Source organism: Hypomesus nipponensis, chromosome 9 (genome assembly GCF_054491055.1).
Source record: "Hypomesus nipponensis isolate SF chromosome 9, ASM5449105v1, whole genome shotgun sequence".
In the NCBI taxonomy this organism is placed as follows: domain Eukaryota; kingdom Metazoa; phylum Chordata; class Actinopteri; order Osmeriformes; family Osmeridae; genus Hypomesus; species Hypomesus nipponensis.
Genome location: NC_140369.1, coordinates 14555001 through 14570165, shown reverse-complemented (window position 1 = coordinate 14570165; position 15165 = coordinate 14555001). Strand labels below are relative to the sequence as shown.

The following is a 15165-nucleotide window of genomic DNA, read 5'->3' as shown; positions in this document are numbered from 1 at the left end:
GTGAACGCGCCTTAGTTCCAGTTTTAATGTTCCTTTCTTGTCAAATGCTTTTGTGAATGCGGACAGCTAATTATATTGATCTGTTATATCTATATTGAAATGCTTGTTTGGATAATTATATAATAGAGTTCCAGAAGATGGCACTCTAATTTGTATAATTATAATAAATCTATTCATTTCCATTCGCTCAGGGTGCTTGATTAAGCTGCTTACCCTGTAATACATTTAAGTTGCCCAGTCATTTTATTTTTGAAGGTTTGGGTTCAACCAACAGAACGTAATTCATATTTTTCAATATACATAGAAATTACATCGTATGATATTTTCTTGTTGGCTTCACCTGTGTGTAGCTGTCTGTTCAACTCTGAATGGGACAAACGCTGACATCAGCCACTACGTGGTCGCGCATAGCCTGGTCACGCGCACTCAGGCTGTGACTCTCCTCATAAACCAGAAACAATCCCAACGATCTACACATCCTGCAGTGAGTGGACTGCACGGACGGAATTTCAGTCCCCTTTTTTTGCATCATTCTACAGACTTTTATGGCTGACTCGTTTTTGCAATTATAGACAACCTTAACTGTACAGAACAGACACGGGTAAGATCATTTTATTTTCGTTTTATATTAGTTAATGAAAAATCCTTTGGCCGTCGTTCTACAATAGATAACCATCCCAGTGCTATCGTACGCATTTATTTAGATCCTTAATTTGGTGATCGAATTATTTCCCAACAAAGTACATTCAAAACGTCCACTTTTGTTGCTTTAGAAAAAGTTAGACTTCATTTTTTATGGAATAGTCTAGGTATGGACATCCCTGAAATGAGCCCATATCTGTCATCTTACATATTTTTTCCTGGTGTTTGCGTGTCATGTGAATCTTTGTTCAGCACAAAGTACTGTTGAATCTCAGAAAATAGGCAAAATTACATTATTTTAGTAAAGGAAGGGCTATGAGGAAACTGATGTTTGTTTGTGGATGTGTTTTAGTGTACATTTCAGGTATTGTGTCTCTGTTAGAGATATCCAATACAAAGTCAAATGAAAGCAGACATGGGGAGTTCCTAGCTTCACCTGTACCAAGCTGATGATGAGAGATAAGTCCATCAGCTGGATCATGGAAAAAGTGTGTGTGTGTGTGTGTGTGTGTGTGGAGGGGGTACCTGCCTAAGCTGTAGTGTCATCATTATCATAATCACTAATGAAAGGCTCGATCTTTCTCTCAACAGGTTACTAAAATGAGTTGTTATTGTTTGTAAGCCAAGGTGTATATAGAGATAGATAGATAGATATATGCCGTTCCAAAATACCCGTCTGGAATGCTCATGTTCTATAATCATTTACACACAGACACGCACGCGCTCGGGTCTCGCTCTGTCCTCTCTCTGTCTCTCTCTCATTCTCACTTCATATCTCTTGCCCTCTGCATCCGACTTCTCTCTGATTTTTCATTCTCTCTTTTGTGTCTTTTCACTCTCCTTCCTGTCAGTGGGTCGTGTGTTTCCCGGCTCCTGCTGCTGTTTGTGTCTCAAAGGGAACGTTTTTCTGTGGGTGTCTGGAGGAGGCTCTCCCGCTGGGAGAGAAAGAGAGAGAATGGGTTTGTTAGTTTGTGTGTGTATGTGAATGAGTGTGTGTGTGTGTGTGTGCAAATGTGTGTGTGTGTGAATGAGTGTGTGTTTGCGTGTCTTTGTGCAAACGTGTGTGTATGCTCATGCGTGTCCTCCACAGGAAGATAAGGGCCACGTTACAAGGTGTCTGTGATGTTGCCGTGCAACGGCGGCGGTGGCAGTGTTCGGCGGCGGTCCACATGTGTGAGAGCCGCAGCTGAATGACTCTCACCACAGCACCCATTCTGTGGCTCTCATGGTCCCAGCTCTCAGCCTGACAGATGGACCTTCCTTATGGCTCTTTTTATCACCCTGCCAAAGCACTTCCCAGGGAGCTTCAGCGCAACTAATACACCCCCCCCCCAAGCTTCCAAACCACCTTGTCAATGTGTGAAGCCCCCACCACACACACACACACACACACACACACACAAACACACACACACCACCCCTCTGGTATTGTTTGTGCGGAGGCCTTTTGGTTGATGAAGAAAACATTTTCAGTTGTTGAAATCAGGGCTATTGATCCTTGAAGAGATTGCCTCAGTCACAACAGTTTGGCTTTTTTTCTATATTTCTTTTGTACAGGTTTCATTGTATCTGGCGAGCAGTCATCCATCAGTTAGTACTGACAGTAATAAACTGTAATCCATTGCATTTTTGACCCCATGAAACTGTGTCTGCTAGTCCTCTGTGTTTTTTCCAGAAGTCAGACATGTTGATTTGGGGTGTTCTCTTGGAGCAACAAGGTCACCTGACCTTTCTCCCCCTCACTGACAGTCCCATGATACCAATCACAAATGGAGCACATCACCTACCAGCTACAAGCAAACTAACTGAGCAAATAACCTGATCAAAATGGAAAGAGGGGATGGCCAGGATTTGAAGCGAATGTCTGTAATCTTTTTAAGCGGTCCAGCCTCTATCTGGGATTTTGTGGCAAGTTTTTCCAAGTGCTCTGTCACGCTATCTGGAGAGATAGCGTGACAGAACCAGATGGTTTGTGACCAGCAGGTGAAGCAATAGATGTATAAACGTGACCCAACTGCCAGAGCTGGCTTTTGTGGCTCGCTGACTCCTGCCTTGCTAACACCCAGACCCTCTTCTACACATTAAAAACACACACACATTATTCTTTGAGTACATGGGTTCCCCAGTGGGCTGTGTGAGTGTGGTGTGTGTCTGTATGAAGCTTGTCCAAGACCTCTCAGTGTGGAGCCTGGCTGATAAGGTGCAGAGCAGAGAGCTCTCAGATCTCATCCCTGGTTAATGGAGCAGACCTCCTGAGCTGGCCCTTGTCCTAGCGCCGTGAGATTGGCTTTAACTTTAGTCCTCGCTGCTTTGCACTTTCATCCCTCCCTCCCTCCCTCCCTCCCTCCCTCCCTCCCTCCCTCCCTCCCTCCCTCCCTCCCTCCCTCCCTCCCTCCCTCCCTCCCTCCCTCCCTCCCTCCCTCCCTCCCTCCCTCCCTCCCTCCCTCCCTTTCCCCCTCTCTCGCTCTCCCTTTCTCTCTCTCTCCCTCTCTCCCCCCTCTCTCCTTCTCTCCCCCTCACTCTTGTTTTAACCCAGCCAGCAGAAACTCATGTTCTCTGCAGCCCAGTGGGTTTGTCCAAAGAGGACCCCCAGGGTTCAACACAGCCATAGACTGGGCTAGTGAATGTATCATTGTCCGTGCTCATCGTCTGTGGTTAAAAGTGTTAAAGGTGCACCTGGCTTCATCAAAGCCCCCCCCCCCCCGCCTGTCTGCGACAGTGTCCGGGCCCCTCCTTCAGCCCCTTCCACTACGGCCCTGGCTGCGGCTGTAGATCCCACCTTGGTCATGCAGGGCTGGATAATCCAGGGGCCAGTGGGGGTCGTGTGCTTGCAGGCGGTTTGTGTGTGAAGCAGTGCGGGGGAGGGCTTGTGTTCATCATTAGAAGATGCAGGGAGGAAAAAGGACTCAACACCCCTCTGCACACACACACACACACTCATCCGGGGGTGTTCTATTGCCCCCCCCCCGTACCCTTCCTTCTGGGTCCCCTCAAAGGACCACCTGTCAGCCACATTTGAAAGCTGCCGGGAAAAGGACACCACTGGTTTTGGATGCTCTACTGGGCTGCTCTACTGGTTGCAGGTTCAAATTCCCCCTTTTACATTGCTTTGGATACCAGTGTCCGTTAAAAGGAACTCACTGAGTCTTTCCATTACTCATCTCCTTCTCACCTCAGGCCTAATCAGACTTGAATGCTCATGGCTTCCTGTAGTGGCTCATTCAACTTCTGTGGAGGCGTCGCTTCGCTCTCTCTGTCTCACTCTCTTTTTGTGTGTGGGAGAATTTCCTTTTTCCGATGCCATCTAATCATTGTGCTCAGAGTGTAGCTCGGGTCTACGAAGTGAAATGGGAAGGTGGTAACAAGTTGTGTACTGGTGAAGGAAGTCTTCCTGTAGCAGGTCTGTTTCTTTGGGAAGACCCCAGAACCAGATTTTCCTCTCCACAACTGCGTCACTGAATGTGCAGAAATCCTCTAAGCTCTTCACACTCTCTGTGTGGGGAGCAGCAGGTACACACACACACACACAATGAGCCCAAACACACATACAGACACACACACAGACACACAAACAAACACACCAAACACACACTCCAGGGAGCCAGGAGATGAAGGTTTCACCGCAGCTAGCCTCCCACCGCTGTTAGCAAACATCACAGCTGGTGAAACTCCCAGAGACAGGCCTCTCTCTCTCTCTTTCACACACACACATACATACACACACGCACATAACCCCAACCATCCTGCCAGCCAGTAATCTCCCAGCAGGCCTGCCTGCTATGGTGCTACAAATTTCCCCTGACAGGCCCCGGTCGTGATGGCTTCCCCTCCTCCCCAGCTCCACCCCTCCCCTCTTGTCTCCCCTCCCACTGGCTGCCTGTTTTAGAGAGGCTTGAATCACCCACCTTAAACACCCAGGGTGTGTGTGTGTGGGTGCGGCTTAAAGTTTGTGTGCGTCTCCCCAAAGTGATGAACGAGGCAAGACTGTATCGACCGACACTCCTGCAGATGCGCGAACATGTGCGTGCGCGCACAGTCCAGCATCAACGGCTCAATACATCTTCTATATTGATTTTCTATAAGGGCAGCGCTGGCTGTCTGTCTTTAACACAAAAGAGGCACCCGTCGCTAGCCAGAGAACAGCATTAGCGTTACGTTGCCACGGTAATTGACTGTTGCAGTCTATCCAAAGGGAGGACAGACCACACCTTATTCTATTACACACAACCCAAACCATAGCAACGGTATAGAAACAACCTACTTTCAATGAAGATGTTCATAACAGTATATTTCCTCATCCAAGCAGGGTATGCCAAAAGCGTTTTCTTACTGTAATATAGATGTAAGATCTACGTAAAAAGCACCAACCTCCAGCATATATCTGACTTTGTGAGGCAGGGGGAAGGACGTGACCCAGTTAGAAATCACTGATGGACTGCCTCACGTCTCAGACCAGACTCATGGATCTGTAACCCTGTGGGTTCTCAATTCTTTCTATGTCTCTTTGTCCTTCTCACGGTTCTCCAGAGTCTCTCTCTCTTCCTGTCTCTCTCAGGACTCCAGTCTCTTTCCAGTCTCTCTCCCGGTCTCTGCCTTGGCTCCCCAGAGTCTCTTTAGAGTCTCTTTCTTTTTCCGTCTCCTGGTCTCTCCATAGATGGGCAGAGGAGGCTTGAGATGGTAGCCTCGATGGCAATGTCAAAGCCATTCTCTGTCCCTCACGTTGAGGTCACATGATGCCAGTCCACATGACTATAGTTCTTTAGAATGAAGACTCTGGACTGTTCTCTGGAGAAGAAGACTTGGGCAGACATGCGGGACATAAAGCCAACTTTCTCTCATTTCAGCTCCATTTTCGGCGTGTTGGTTTTAGAAGTGTATTTGCATATGTTCATGTATAGAGTAGAATGAATCATTCGGTTCATGTATCGAACAAAATGAACACCACAAAGACCAACACAAAATGTGTTTTCTCTGTCCAGCAGGTGGCGCTGTGTTAACAGATGATGGCTCTCTCCTGGTGCCTCCGTCTGACTCTCTTCCTGGTGGCCACCCTGGCCGTGTCACACAGCGCCGAGCCCGGCTCCACACACACCAAGAGGAGGCCCGCCCCGCCCTCACCAGCCAGCGGGAACGCCCTGCAGTACCCCGATCCACCAGTGGTGTACGGTCGGGAACGCGGAGGCCAGGGGGTCCAGGGTGCCCGTGGAGCCCCAGGCGGGCACCTCTCCCGCAGGCCCCTGCAGCCTCTGGGCTGGCCGGAGGAGGATGGGCCAGGCCTGGAAGGGCTGAACCCCGTGAGGCTGGAGATGGGCCCGGGCAGGGAGAGAGAGAGAGGTCGCACAGGCTTCAGGAACCCCTTCAATGGACGGGAGAATCACCCGCTGGGGGGGATGGGAACACGCAAGGGCCGCGGCCACGGCCAGGGGCACGGGCACCCCTTTGAGCCCAGGAGACACGGGGGTCGGAGAGATAAGGGCAGGCACGGTAAAAGTGAGCTCTCACGGTTGCTTCTGGAAGCGTTAGACAAGAAGACACAGTCCCACCAGTCGATGGGAGTCTGTCTTTACATTCATTCATTCCTTTATACAAGATAACTGAAAGGATATTTATCTGACCTGTATCTTATCTTATCGATGAGAGGGTTCTTTGGTTGTCCTTTTAGCTGTATCTGTAGTATGTGAGAGACTTAATGTCATCCTTGAATCAATACCAGAATGTTCCCCTTATCTCGGTTCCATCAGAGAGCAGCTATGATAACGTCTGCTCCTCCATTCTCCTCCCCCACCCTTGTCTTTGTCCCTCCCTCTCCCTTCTCCCTCCATGCCCCTTCCCCCTCTCTCTCTCTCCTCCTTCGCCTTCCTCCCTTCCACTATCTCTCTTCCTCCCCCCTTCCTTCCTCCCTCACTCCATTCCACCCTCCCTCTCACTATCTCCCTCCCTCCCTTCTCCCCCTTTCCCAACCCCCCCCCCCCCCCCCTCTCCAGGCTTCCTCCCGGAGCCAGAGCTGAGGGCCAGCGATCTGTCTAAGGAAGGCCTCTCCATCGCTTCCCTCTCCCACAGCCTGACCCCGCCCCCTGAACCCCCCTCCCCCATTGCCGCCGGCTACGGCTCGGGCTTCTCCATGGTTACCACGGTGACGAACGAGCATCCCCCAACGTTGCCGCCAGCGTCCACCAAGCCCCAGGTGCGCCCCAGCAGACAGCAGGCCTTGTTTGGGACAGCGTCTGGTCGGCCTCAGGGTTTCCAGGCCAGGGAGAGACTAGGTGCTGGCTAGCCAGGGAGAGACTCCCTGCTCGGGGGGAGACAAGGCCACAAGCACCTTGGTGCTTTCACATCCTTACTAACGCTGAACCAATTACACGCGTTTCTGCTGAGGGGAAGAGGGGAATGTGGTTGTGATTATTTTTTTTGATGTTACTATAGATGTGCCAGTGTTGTCACATGAAATAATTGCATATTTCTCAAAGGGTTTATTTTAATTGTTGTGTTTTGAAAAGAACACCCTCTTTTGCTCTCTTTATCAGGTTTTATTGGGAAATATATTGGGTTTAGAATACATTTCTTAGAGTACCATCTGTGTTTTAGACAGTGGACTTTATGAGTTGTAAATGTGTGTGTGTGAGAGTGGAGCGAGGTGTCGCTTACCCCTCCTCCTCTCAGCCATCTGTCCTTCACGTTCTCTCAGCATGCTGCTGTCAACACAATGCTCTCACACACATCCCTCCTTTATCCCCCTCCCTGCCTACACACACACCGGCAGACAGTCACACTCCACACACACACACACACACACATAAATACACACAAATACTGGGACCCACCCGAAGACACAGCCGTGACACAAATACACACGCACACACACAAACTAGACAGTACAAAACAACACTTTAATTGGACCTGCGGTGCCTGTGTTAAAATCTTCATCAAGTCTGGTTCTGAGGAGGTCCTGGCCTCTGTCTGTGCTCACCCAGACCCTTAGTGTAATAAGAGCTTCTTAAGCTACGCCTGGCTTTACAACCTTGACCGACCGTTTGATGTGTGTGGACCCGCCACATTTCGACTGCTTGGTATGCTGTTAACAAGCATGGCTAAGAGAACCCTGGAGACCGAATGTGTCTTTATACAAGCTGTCAGAGTGGACTGGCCTTGCAGTGGGGCTGATCTGGCTGGCACAGACACAGGCTCAATGGCACAGGAGGGATGTTGAGAGTGTTCTTAATTAAGTTCGATCGGCGCTGATGGTTGGATAACCAGCCGAGCACCAAGCTCTAGTGCAATTAATCTCATTGATGTCTCTCCATGTTAGCGTAGGAGGTCAGGAAGCTGGAGGGGATCATTAGGTGTGAGGAGGCAGAGCGTAGAGCCTTGTTGTGATGGATGATTTCCACAGCGCCGGTCTCGGAGTTTGCTCGAGAGGGCGCTCATTGCTGGGTCACCTGACCCCAGGTGTGCCTGTGATTGGTCAATAAGCAGGACATCGTCAGGATTTGAAGAAAGGGAGGGATAGTTTCTGGGATAATCAAGTCATTTGGCATGAGCTCGGGTGAACATACTGTGTTCAGACATGACTTGAACATACTTCTATTCTTCTCGGGGTAACAGAAGTGGTTTGGTGATGAAGTTCACCTGGGCACCCTGTGTAATGGACTCCAAGGCGTTGTCTTCGTCAGGTCTGGGATGTGCGATGGTGACTGGGTGTAAATGGTGACTTACTGTTTTGTGGTTTGCAGAAGCCAGGTCGGGGGAGAGGCCAGGGAGAGGTGATGCCCACCCTGGACATGACGCTGTTTGACTGGACAGACTACGAAGACATGAAGCCTGTGGATGCCTGGCCTGCCTCCAGGAAGAAAGGTCAGGCAACCAACCAGCCATACATCCAGCCATCTAGCCAGCTACCAAGCCAGCCAGCCAGCTATCTATCTAGCCATCCAGTCAGTCCTTCCCAGTGCCTTATCCTACCATGGTGCTAAGCCATTGGAGATGCAGAGATTCAATCATGTTGATTTCACACATTCCTAAACGTGTGACATTCCCCATACAATACTTTGAACACGCTGTTGTTACACCGAGAGACACACCTGCCTGTATTTAACGTGTACATATTGCACCCTCCATCTGTGCTGCCTGATAGTGTTGTGGTGTCAGTGATTGGAGGTGATAGTATTGTGGTGTCAGTGATGGGAGGTGATGGTGTTGTGGTGTCAGTGATGGGAGGTGATAGTGTTGTGGTGTCAGTGATGGGAGGTGATAGTGTTGTGGTGTCAGTGATGGGAGGTGATAGTGTTGTGGTGTCAGTGATGGGAGGTGATAGTGTGGTGGTGTCAGTGATGAGAGGTGATAGTGTTGTGGTGTCAGTGATGAGAGGTGATAGTGTTGTGGTGTCAGTGATGGGAGGTGATAGTGTGGTGGTGTCAGTGATGGGAGGTGATAGTGTTGTGGTGTCAGTGATGGGAGGTGATAGTGTGGTGGTGTCAGTGATGGGAGGTGATAGTGTGGTGGTGTCAGTGATGGGAGGTGATAGTGTTGTGGTGTCAGTGATGGGAGGTGATAGTCTGGCATCTGGTTGTTTCCACAGATAAGCGTCGCAGTAAGAACCTGAGCAGTGGCAACATGACGGTGGACACCGACGCCATTGAGCCATGTGATCACCACCTAGACTGTCTCCCAGGTGAGTCAGCAGTTCCCATGAGCCCTAACCCATTACCCGTGCCCCCTTACCGTTGGCTCCTTTACCCATAACCCCTTAGCCATGACCTCTTACCCATGACCCCTGACCCTTTACCCATAACCCCTTACTGGTTACCCATGACTCATAACCACAGTTCCCCTATCACCTCCCCCCTGACCCATGATCATATACTGGTCATCCTCCTGAAGGCACTGATAACAACAATAGAAACATTGCAGTACAGTTGTGATATTGGTCTGCACATTGAGTTCCAGGATGACCCTGTGGACCTACTGGTCAGTGTGTGTTACGTTTTGAAGCTGCTCATGTTGCTAGGCGACCTCTCTCTGTGACCCACAGGCTCCTGCTGTGACCTCCGACAGCACGAGTGCAAGCCTCACAACCGAGGCCTCAACAACAAGTGTTACGACGACTGCATGTGTGAGGAGGGTGAGTATCAGGCATTTGGCCGGGGTCAACGAGTACATCTCATACACCCTGAGCATTTTTTTTTCACGTTAACCGCTGGCAAGAGGGGGCTTCGTCCTCCGGCCAACTCGCTGTGTTATCACGAGGAACCGCCCAACACGCTCTGTGGAGTTCACCGCTTCTCCGTCTTATTCCAGGGTTCCGTTGCTACGCTAAGTTCCATCGTAAGCGCCGCGTGACGAGGAGGAGGGGGCGCTGCGTGGTGCCAGAGTCTGCCAACAGCGACCTGGGCGCCTTCATCACCGTGTGAGGAGTAGGAAGAGGAGGAGGAGGAATTGGAGGGAGGAGGAGCAGGAGGAAAAGGAGAAGAAACCGGAGGAAGACCAGGATTAGGAGTGAGAAGAGAAGTAGACGAAAGCGGCGTATGAGGAGGAGGAAGGAGATGAAGAAGAACGCGACGGACAAGACAGATCACAGACCTGGCTGGAAAAACATTTGAAGTCCTCTCCAGTACCGTCCCTCATCTAGGCCACAGTGAGCAATGGATCCAAACCAAGAGTCAAAATGTACGTACCGCCCCATCAGGTTCGACTCAAGTGACTTCTCACTGTATTGGAGGTCACTTCAAATTATTTTTGAGCCAACTGTCAGACACTGCTAGACCAACACAACCCTGCCCAATAAAGCCGTGTCCAACTCTACCCAAACAACCTCTTCACTTTGCAGTGTCTGTTCATTGTCCTGCGCTGTACTTAACAGAATGAATGTGTTTCTGATAACTGAAAACGATTCCCAATGGCTTTTCTACCAATAATGTCCCACTACTTATTAGAGATAGCTTCATAAGTAAGATAAGCAAGGTGTTTGTTTGCGTTTTTCTTTTTATATGTCTTAATATATGTTTTATTTATACTATACCTGAAAAGGATTCTGGGTCTATGAGTATATTGTGTTTTTCAACTTCATTTTTTTGTGATTAAACACTTGTACAATGATGGCGAATGGTTGGGTCATTTTTGAGTGTTCAGAAGTTGTTGCTGTGTTCTGCTCTTGTTTATATGCCGACCCTACCATCCCATAATACTAGATCCACAAGGTACAGAGCATGTGTGAATGAAAGACGACTGAGAACAGATGAGTGAATGAGGACTCATGAAAAAGGAACATGTTTTTGGAATGGAACCTTGCTGTGACTCAGCCACAGGGCCAGAGGAGATCTGAGACATGGACAAGCTCCAAACCCAGTGGGTCCCTCAGGACCCGGGTCTTCTGAAGAAGAGTCTCTGCCTCCACAACTGAGTTGACTTTGACAGTTGCGTGTAAGTCTCTTTCCTCCATTAATTATTCTCTCCCTCCCCTCTCTCTTTCTCTCTATTATTCTCCCTCCCTCCCTCTCTCTCTCTCTCTCTCTCTCCCTCTATTTCTCTCTTTCTCTCTCTCTTTATCTCTATCTCCATTTCTCTTTCTGACTCAATGTCACAGAAATAAATAGGAATCGTTACAACAACCTTGCGAATGCAGTGAAATCCATTTAGGGTGAGAACTCAATGCCCTCCACAATCCAATTTCTATCAATATTTTATCAGTACAGATAGGTTCTATCTTTCTAATCTATCTGTTCCTGCAAATGATCAGCACACTAGAGTCAGGTCGCTTCATCATGAATCACTGTTCATGGACTAAATGCAGTAGTGATGTATTTTTTATAATATCCTCTGTAAGTAAGAGAGAGACAGTGTGTGTGCGTGTGAGAGAGATTGAGAGAGTATGTGTGTACAGTTTGTGTGTTAGAGACAGAAGGACAGACATGGAGAGATACATATTTGTGTGTGAGAGAGAAAGAGATAGACAGAGTGGGATATAAAGAGATTTTGTGTTTGTGTGTGTGTGAGAGAGTTAGATATCAAAAAGACAAAAAGAGAGGGAGAGATAAAGATGTGTGTGTGTGTGTGTGTCTGGTGAGGGAGAGAGAAAGAAAGAAAGAAAGTAAGAAAGAAAGAAAGAAAGAAAGAAAGAAAGAAAGAAAGAAAGAAAGAGAGAGAATGTGTGTGTGTGTGTGTGTGTCGCTGATCACCCTTTGAAAACTTGGCCAGCAGCTAGCTGTATGAAGAATCACACAAAGCCAGTCCTAAGCCCTAAGCAGGATACATAGGAACAGGACAACATCACTTCACTAAGGTACCTGCCCAGCCTCTCAAACAGCCATTTTTGGAGCGCAGGGAACGACAACCCTGTTGTTCAGTAAGGAGTGTGGGTGTGGGTTTGTGTATACTTGTGTCTGTGGGTACGCGCTCAACAGCAGTGCACCATGCAGAGTATTTTGTCGTTTGTGTGATGTACAGAAAGTGTGTCTGTGTGTGCACTGCCTGTATGTTTTTGTATTTATGTGTGTGTGGCTGCAGCAAAGCAGTGTGTGCGTGTGTGATCTGTCAATCACTCATGGGGTCAACACTGGTTTTTAGACCGTCATTGGTCTTTACAACTACATTAGCTTTCCCAGTGCTGGATTTCCCTCCCATGTGACCAGAAAAGTACACAACTGAATGACGTAATGCATCCATCAGTCCCACCCCCATCCCGAGGAGAATGACGGATGGCCGTGGTACTTCATTGGTGGTGCACTGCCCTCCCTCTTATTTCCCCATACTCACTGATCAATCAAGTATGACGATTACACAGACAGAAACAAAGACTGACAAAACTAGAGATACACTGGCTTAACACCCTTTGTGAGATGCTGACCATATATCAGTGGCGACTCTGACAAAATACCCACTCTCATTAGCACTGCGAGGTGTGATGTCCAGGCAGCTCCTGTCACAGAGGTCAAAGTTCACCGTGAGGTCAACGTTACCACCTGCTGTGTGAGCCATGGGGCCATCTGCCCTTGTCAGACGGGTTTGTACACAGCTGGCGAAGACAGATCACAGAAACAAAAGAGTCGGTGGGGGCTCGGTGTCTACATCACCGGCAGTTAGCTGCCTACATCATGATATGTTAAGTCAGAGTTTTGTCGCGTTTGAAATTAGATTTTTTGCTCAATATGTAACGGGAATACGTCAGCTTGTAAAGAGAGAATTCTAGCGTAAATACCACCACCGCCATACGGCCGACACCGGATTGTAATAGTATGTCTTCCTGGCTTTCACAATAAACATCTAGGATGTATTTGTGGACACCCCACAATCATCTTGAGTGTTTCGTGATAATGATCCTTTCTCGGTTATTGTGAAACATTTTACGCGTTTTTAATGCGGTCCATCAACAGTCCTTTTTTCCTTAAATCACATATAGGCCGAGTAGCCTAACAGAATACAATATTTTCTTTTTTTCAAGGGAAACACACAGACTACATAAACCTCAAATATAACAAAGATATTTCATAATGTATTTTATCATATTTAAATATAACCACTTTTACACAGAAGTAACATTGATTGGGGATTTAAAGCGCATCTGACTGTAAAGATCTTCCTTGGCTCGCTTCATGTTGAGGAAACCGTAACATTCCAAATCGTTTACGGTGAATTAAGCGACTATGGAAATTGAAACAGCGACAAGGACAACTGGGACTCGAGTTAGGGATGCTCATGCTCCATGTCATGCTTTCATGTGGTTTCCTGAAACATAAAATGAGAGAGGGGGGGTGGTGGGCATCATCACGTGGAGGCAGTCAGGCTGTTGTCACATGGGTTGTGTTTTCTGTCCGATTAGAGGGAGGGGTTGAGACTTTATAGAGAAGTTGGAAAGTTATGTATGTTGTCTTCCGTAACTTGGATAACTGAAGAGGACTGAAATTGATCTTCGTTGGTCTGAAACCATGGAGATTCCTGCCATAAATCTTAAGGTAAACTTTTCTTATTTGACATCACAGTAAAGTAACAGAGGAGTTGCTCAAGTTTAGGCTGATTAGTTTATGATGCTATTACTGTTACTGTAACTGACGCGTTGACAGTAGTTAAATTGTAACGGTACAGTATAGCTACTGTATGGACAAAAACGCATCGTCATACTACAAAGATGTTAAGTAACAAGTGTCATATTCTATTTATTTGCGATGACTTGCAAACCACAATACACATGACACACAGTGAACCATCATAATCAAATATTAATTATCAATAGATATTATTCAAAAGTGATATTTTCGGTAATTTAGGTCACTGTGACTCCGCTAGGGGGGTGACGCACATTTTATCTCACTGGGTATGCAAAGTATGGAGCGGGTGAGGACGTTGGGTGACGTTTCTCTCTCTCTTTCCTCAGGCCATAGTACTGGTGCATTGGATCCTGACAATATGGTGAGTAAAGAAGGGGTGACTCCACCCAGGGCTTTTCACACACCTGAGGAATTTCTCTTGTAGTCCTCTCCAGTTGTGTAGAGTTGTCAGCAGAGAAGGAGATCGTTCATTTGTAGTTGAGACATAAAAAAATAAAATAATAATATATATATATGTATCACAGAAAGTGAACCCACCTATAGGCTACAACCACTTGGAAAACTCAGTGAAGAAAAAAAGAACTCAGTGAAGATGATCTTGCACCACGGTTGAATACTTTCTTAAAATAAACCCTTTGTGGGTCTGTCTCTGTATTTGTAACTGTGTGTATGTGTGTGTGTGTGTGTGTGTTGATGGAAATGTGTGTATGTGTGTCGCTGGATATGTGTGTGTTGATGGATATGTGTGTGTGTGTTCTTCAGGGGCTGTATGGCATGGCTGCCCCCCTCTTATGCTTGGGGTAACTTCAGTGTTCTGGCTGTTGGGGTGTGGGCCATAGCCCAGCGGGACTCCATCGATGCTGTGCTCATGGTGAGTTCTCAATACCTGCTGTCCATCCACTGGTGTACTAGCCTAGCATGCCCCCTGAAGGGACAGCCTGAAGATTTAGATGACAAAGAGGAACCATGATTGTCTTTTTAGAGGAACTTCACAGTTTCTTGATTTCACTTCAGCTTAACCCTTTTCGGAAATACGGCTTCATGCATAGCCTCAAGAGACAGGATGTTTAAAACCACCAGCAGGTCTGTGTGTGGTCTGTCATCCCCCTCTGGGCCTGTCGTCCTCCAGTTCCTCATCGGGATGACGGCGACGTTGCTGACGGACATCGTCCACTTTGGGATCTACTACCAGCTGACTGAGGGCCTGTCGGACAGGAACCGGGACACGTTCCGCTTCAGTGCCGGCATGGCCATCCTCAGCCTGCTGCTGAAGCCTGTCTCCTGCTTCTTCGTCTACCAGATGTACCGGGAGCGCGGCGGAGACTACAACGTCAACTTTGGTGAGTAGTGCAGGCCGGGAGCCGGGAGGAGGTGGTGGTAGCACGAGAATCACACTGTCTGACACCGTTTTTTAATATTTCACACCTCGATTGTCACGCAGCACAGACTAGTTGTATTCTCATTCATAGAAACACACAGTTCATGT

At 48.0% G+C, this 15165-nt stretch overlaps 2 protein-coding genes across 4 annotated transcripts in view; both read left to right on the top strand.

Moving 5' to 3' along the window:
* The first annotated feature begins 496 nt into the window (after positions 1–496).
* On the top strand, positions 497–10449 carry draxina (dorsal inhibitory axon guidance protein a). The gene is made up of 7 exons (XM_084705411.1): positions 497–601; positions 5625–6132; positions 6627–6826; positions 8373–8493; positions 9218–9310; positions 9671–9760; positions 9937–10449. Exons 2-7 carry the CDS (start codon positions 5643–5645, stop codon positions 10047–10049), a joined length of 1107 nt encoding a protein of 368 aa, XP_084561537.1. The 5' UTR covers positions 497–601; positions 5625–5642; the 3' UTR covers positions 10050–10449.
* Positions 10450–13448: 2999 nt separating this feature from the next.
* The window catches only part of agtrap (angiotensin II receptor-associated protein), an 8929-nt gene continuing 7212 nt past the window's right edge, over positions 13449–15165 (top strand). For all 3 annotated transcript variants that reach the window (XM_084704061.1, XM_084704062.1, XM_084704060.1), the window contains exons 1-4: positions 13449–13586; positions 14006–14040; positions 14442–14550; positions 14809–15019. In XM_084704061.1, the coding sequence (XP_084560187.1) occupies positions 13560–13586; positions 14006–14040; positions 14442–14550; positions 14809–15019 (382 nt within the window). In that variant the 5' untranslated portion in view covers positions 13449–13559. The remainder of the gene's footprint in view (positions 13587–14005; positions 14041–14441; positions 14551–14808; positions 15020–15165) is intronic.

Coding starts and splice junctions, on each gene's coding strand:
- draxina (XM_084705411.1), top strand. CDS start 5,643: ATGATGGCTCTCTCCTGGTGCCTCCGTCTGACTCTCTTCCTGGTGGCC. Junction 6,827..8,372: donor CAGCGTCCACCAAGCCCCAG/GTGCGCCCCAGC, acceptor TGTGGTTTGCAG/AAGCCAGGTCGGGGGAGAGG. Junction 8,494..9,217: donor GCCTGCCTCCAGGAAGAAAG/GTCAGGCAACCA, acceptor TTGTTTCCACAG/ATAAGCGTCGCAGTAAGAAC.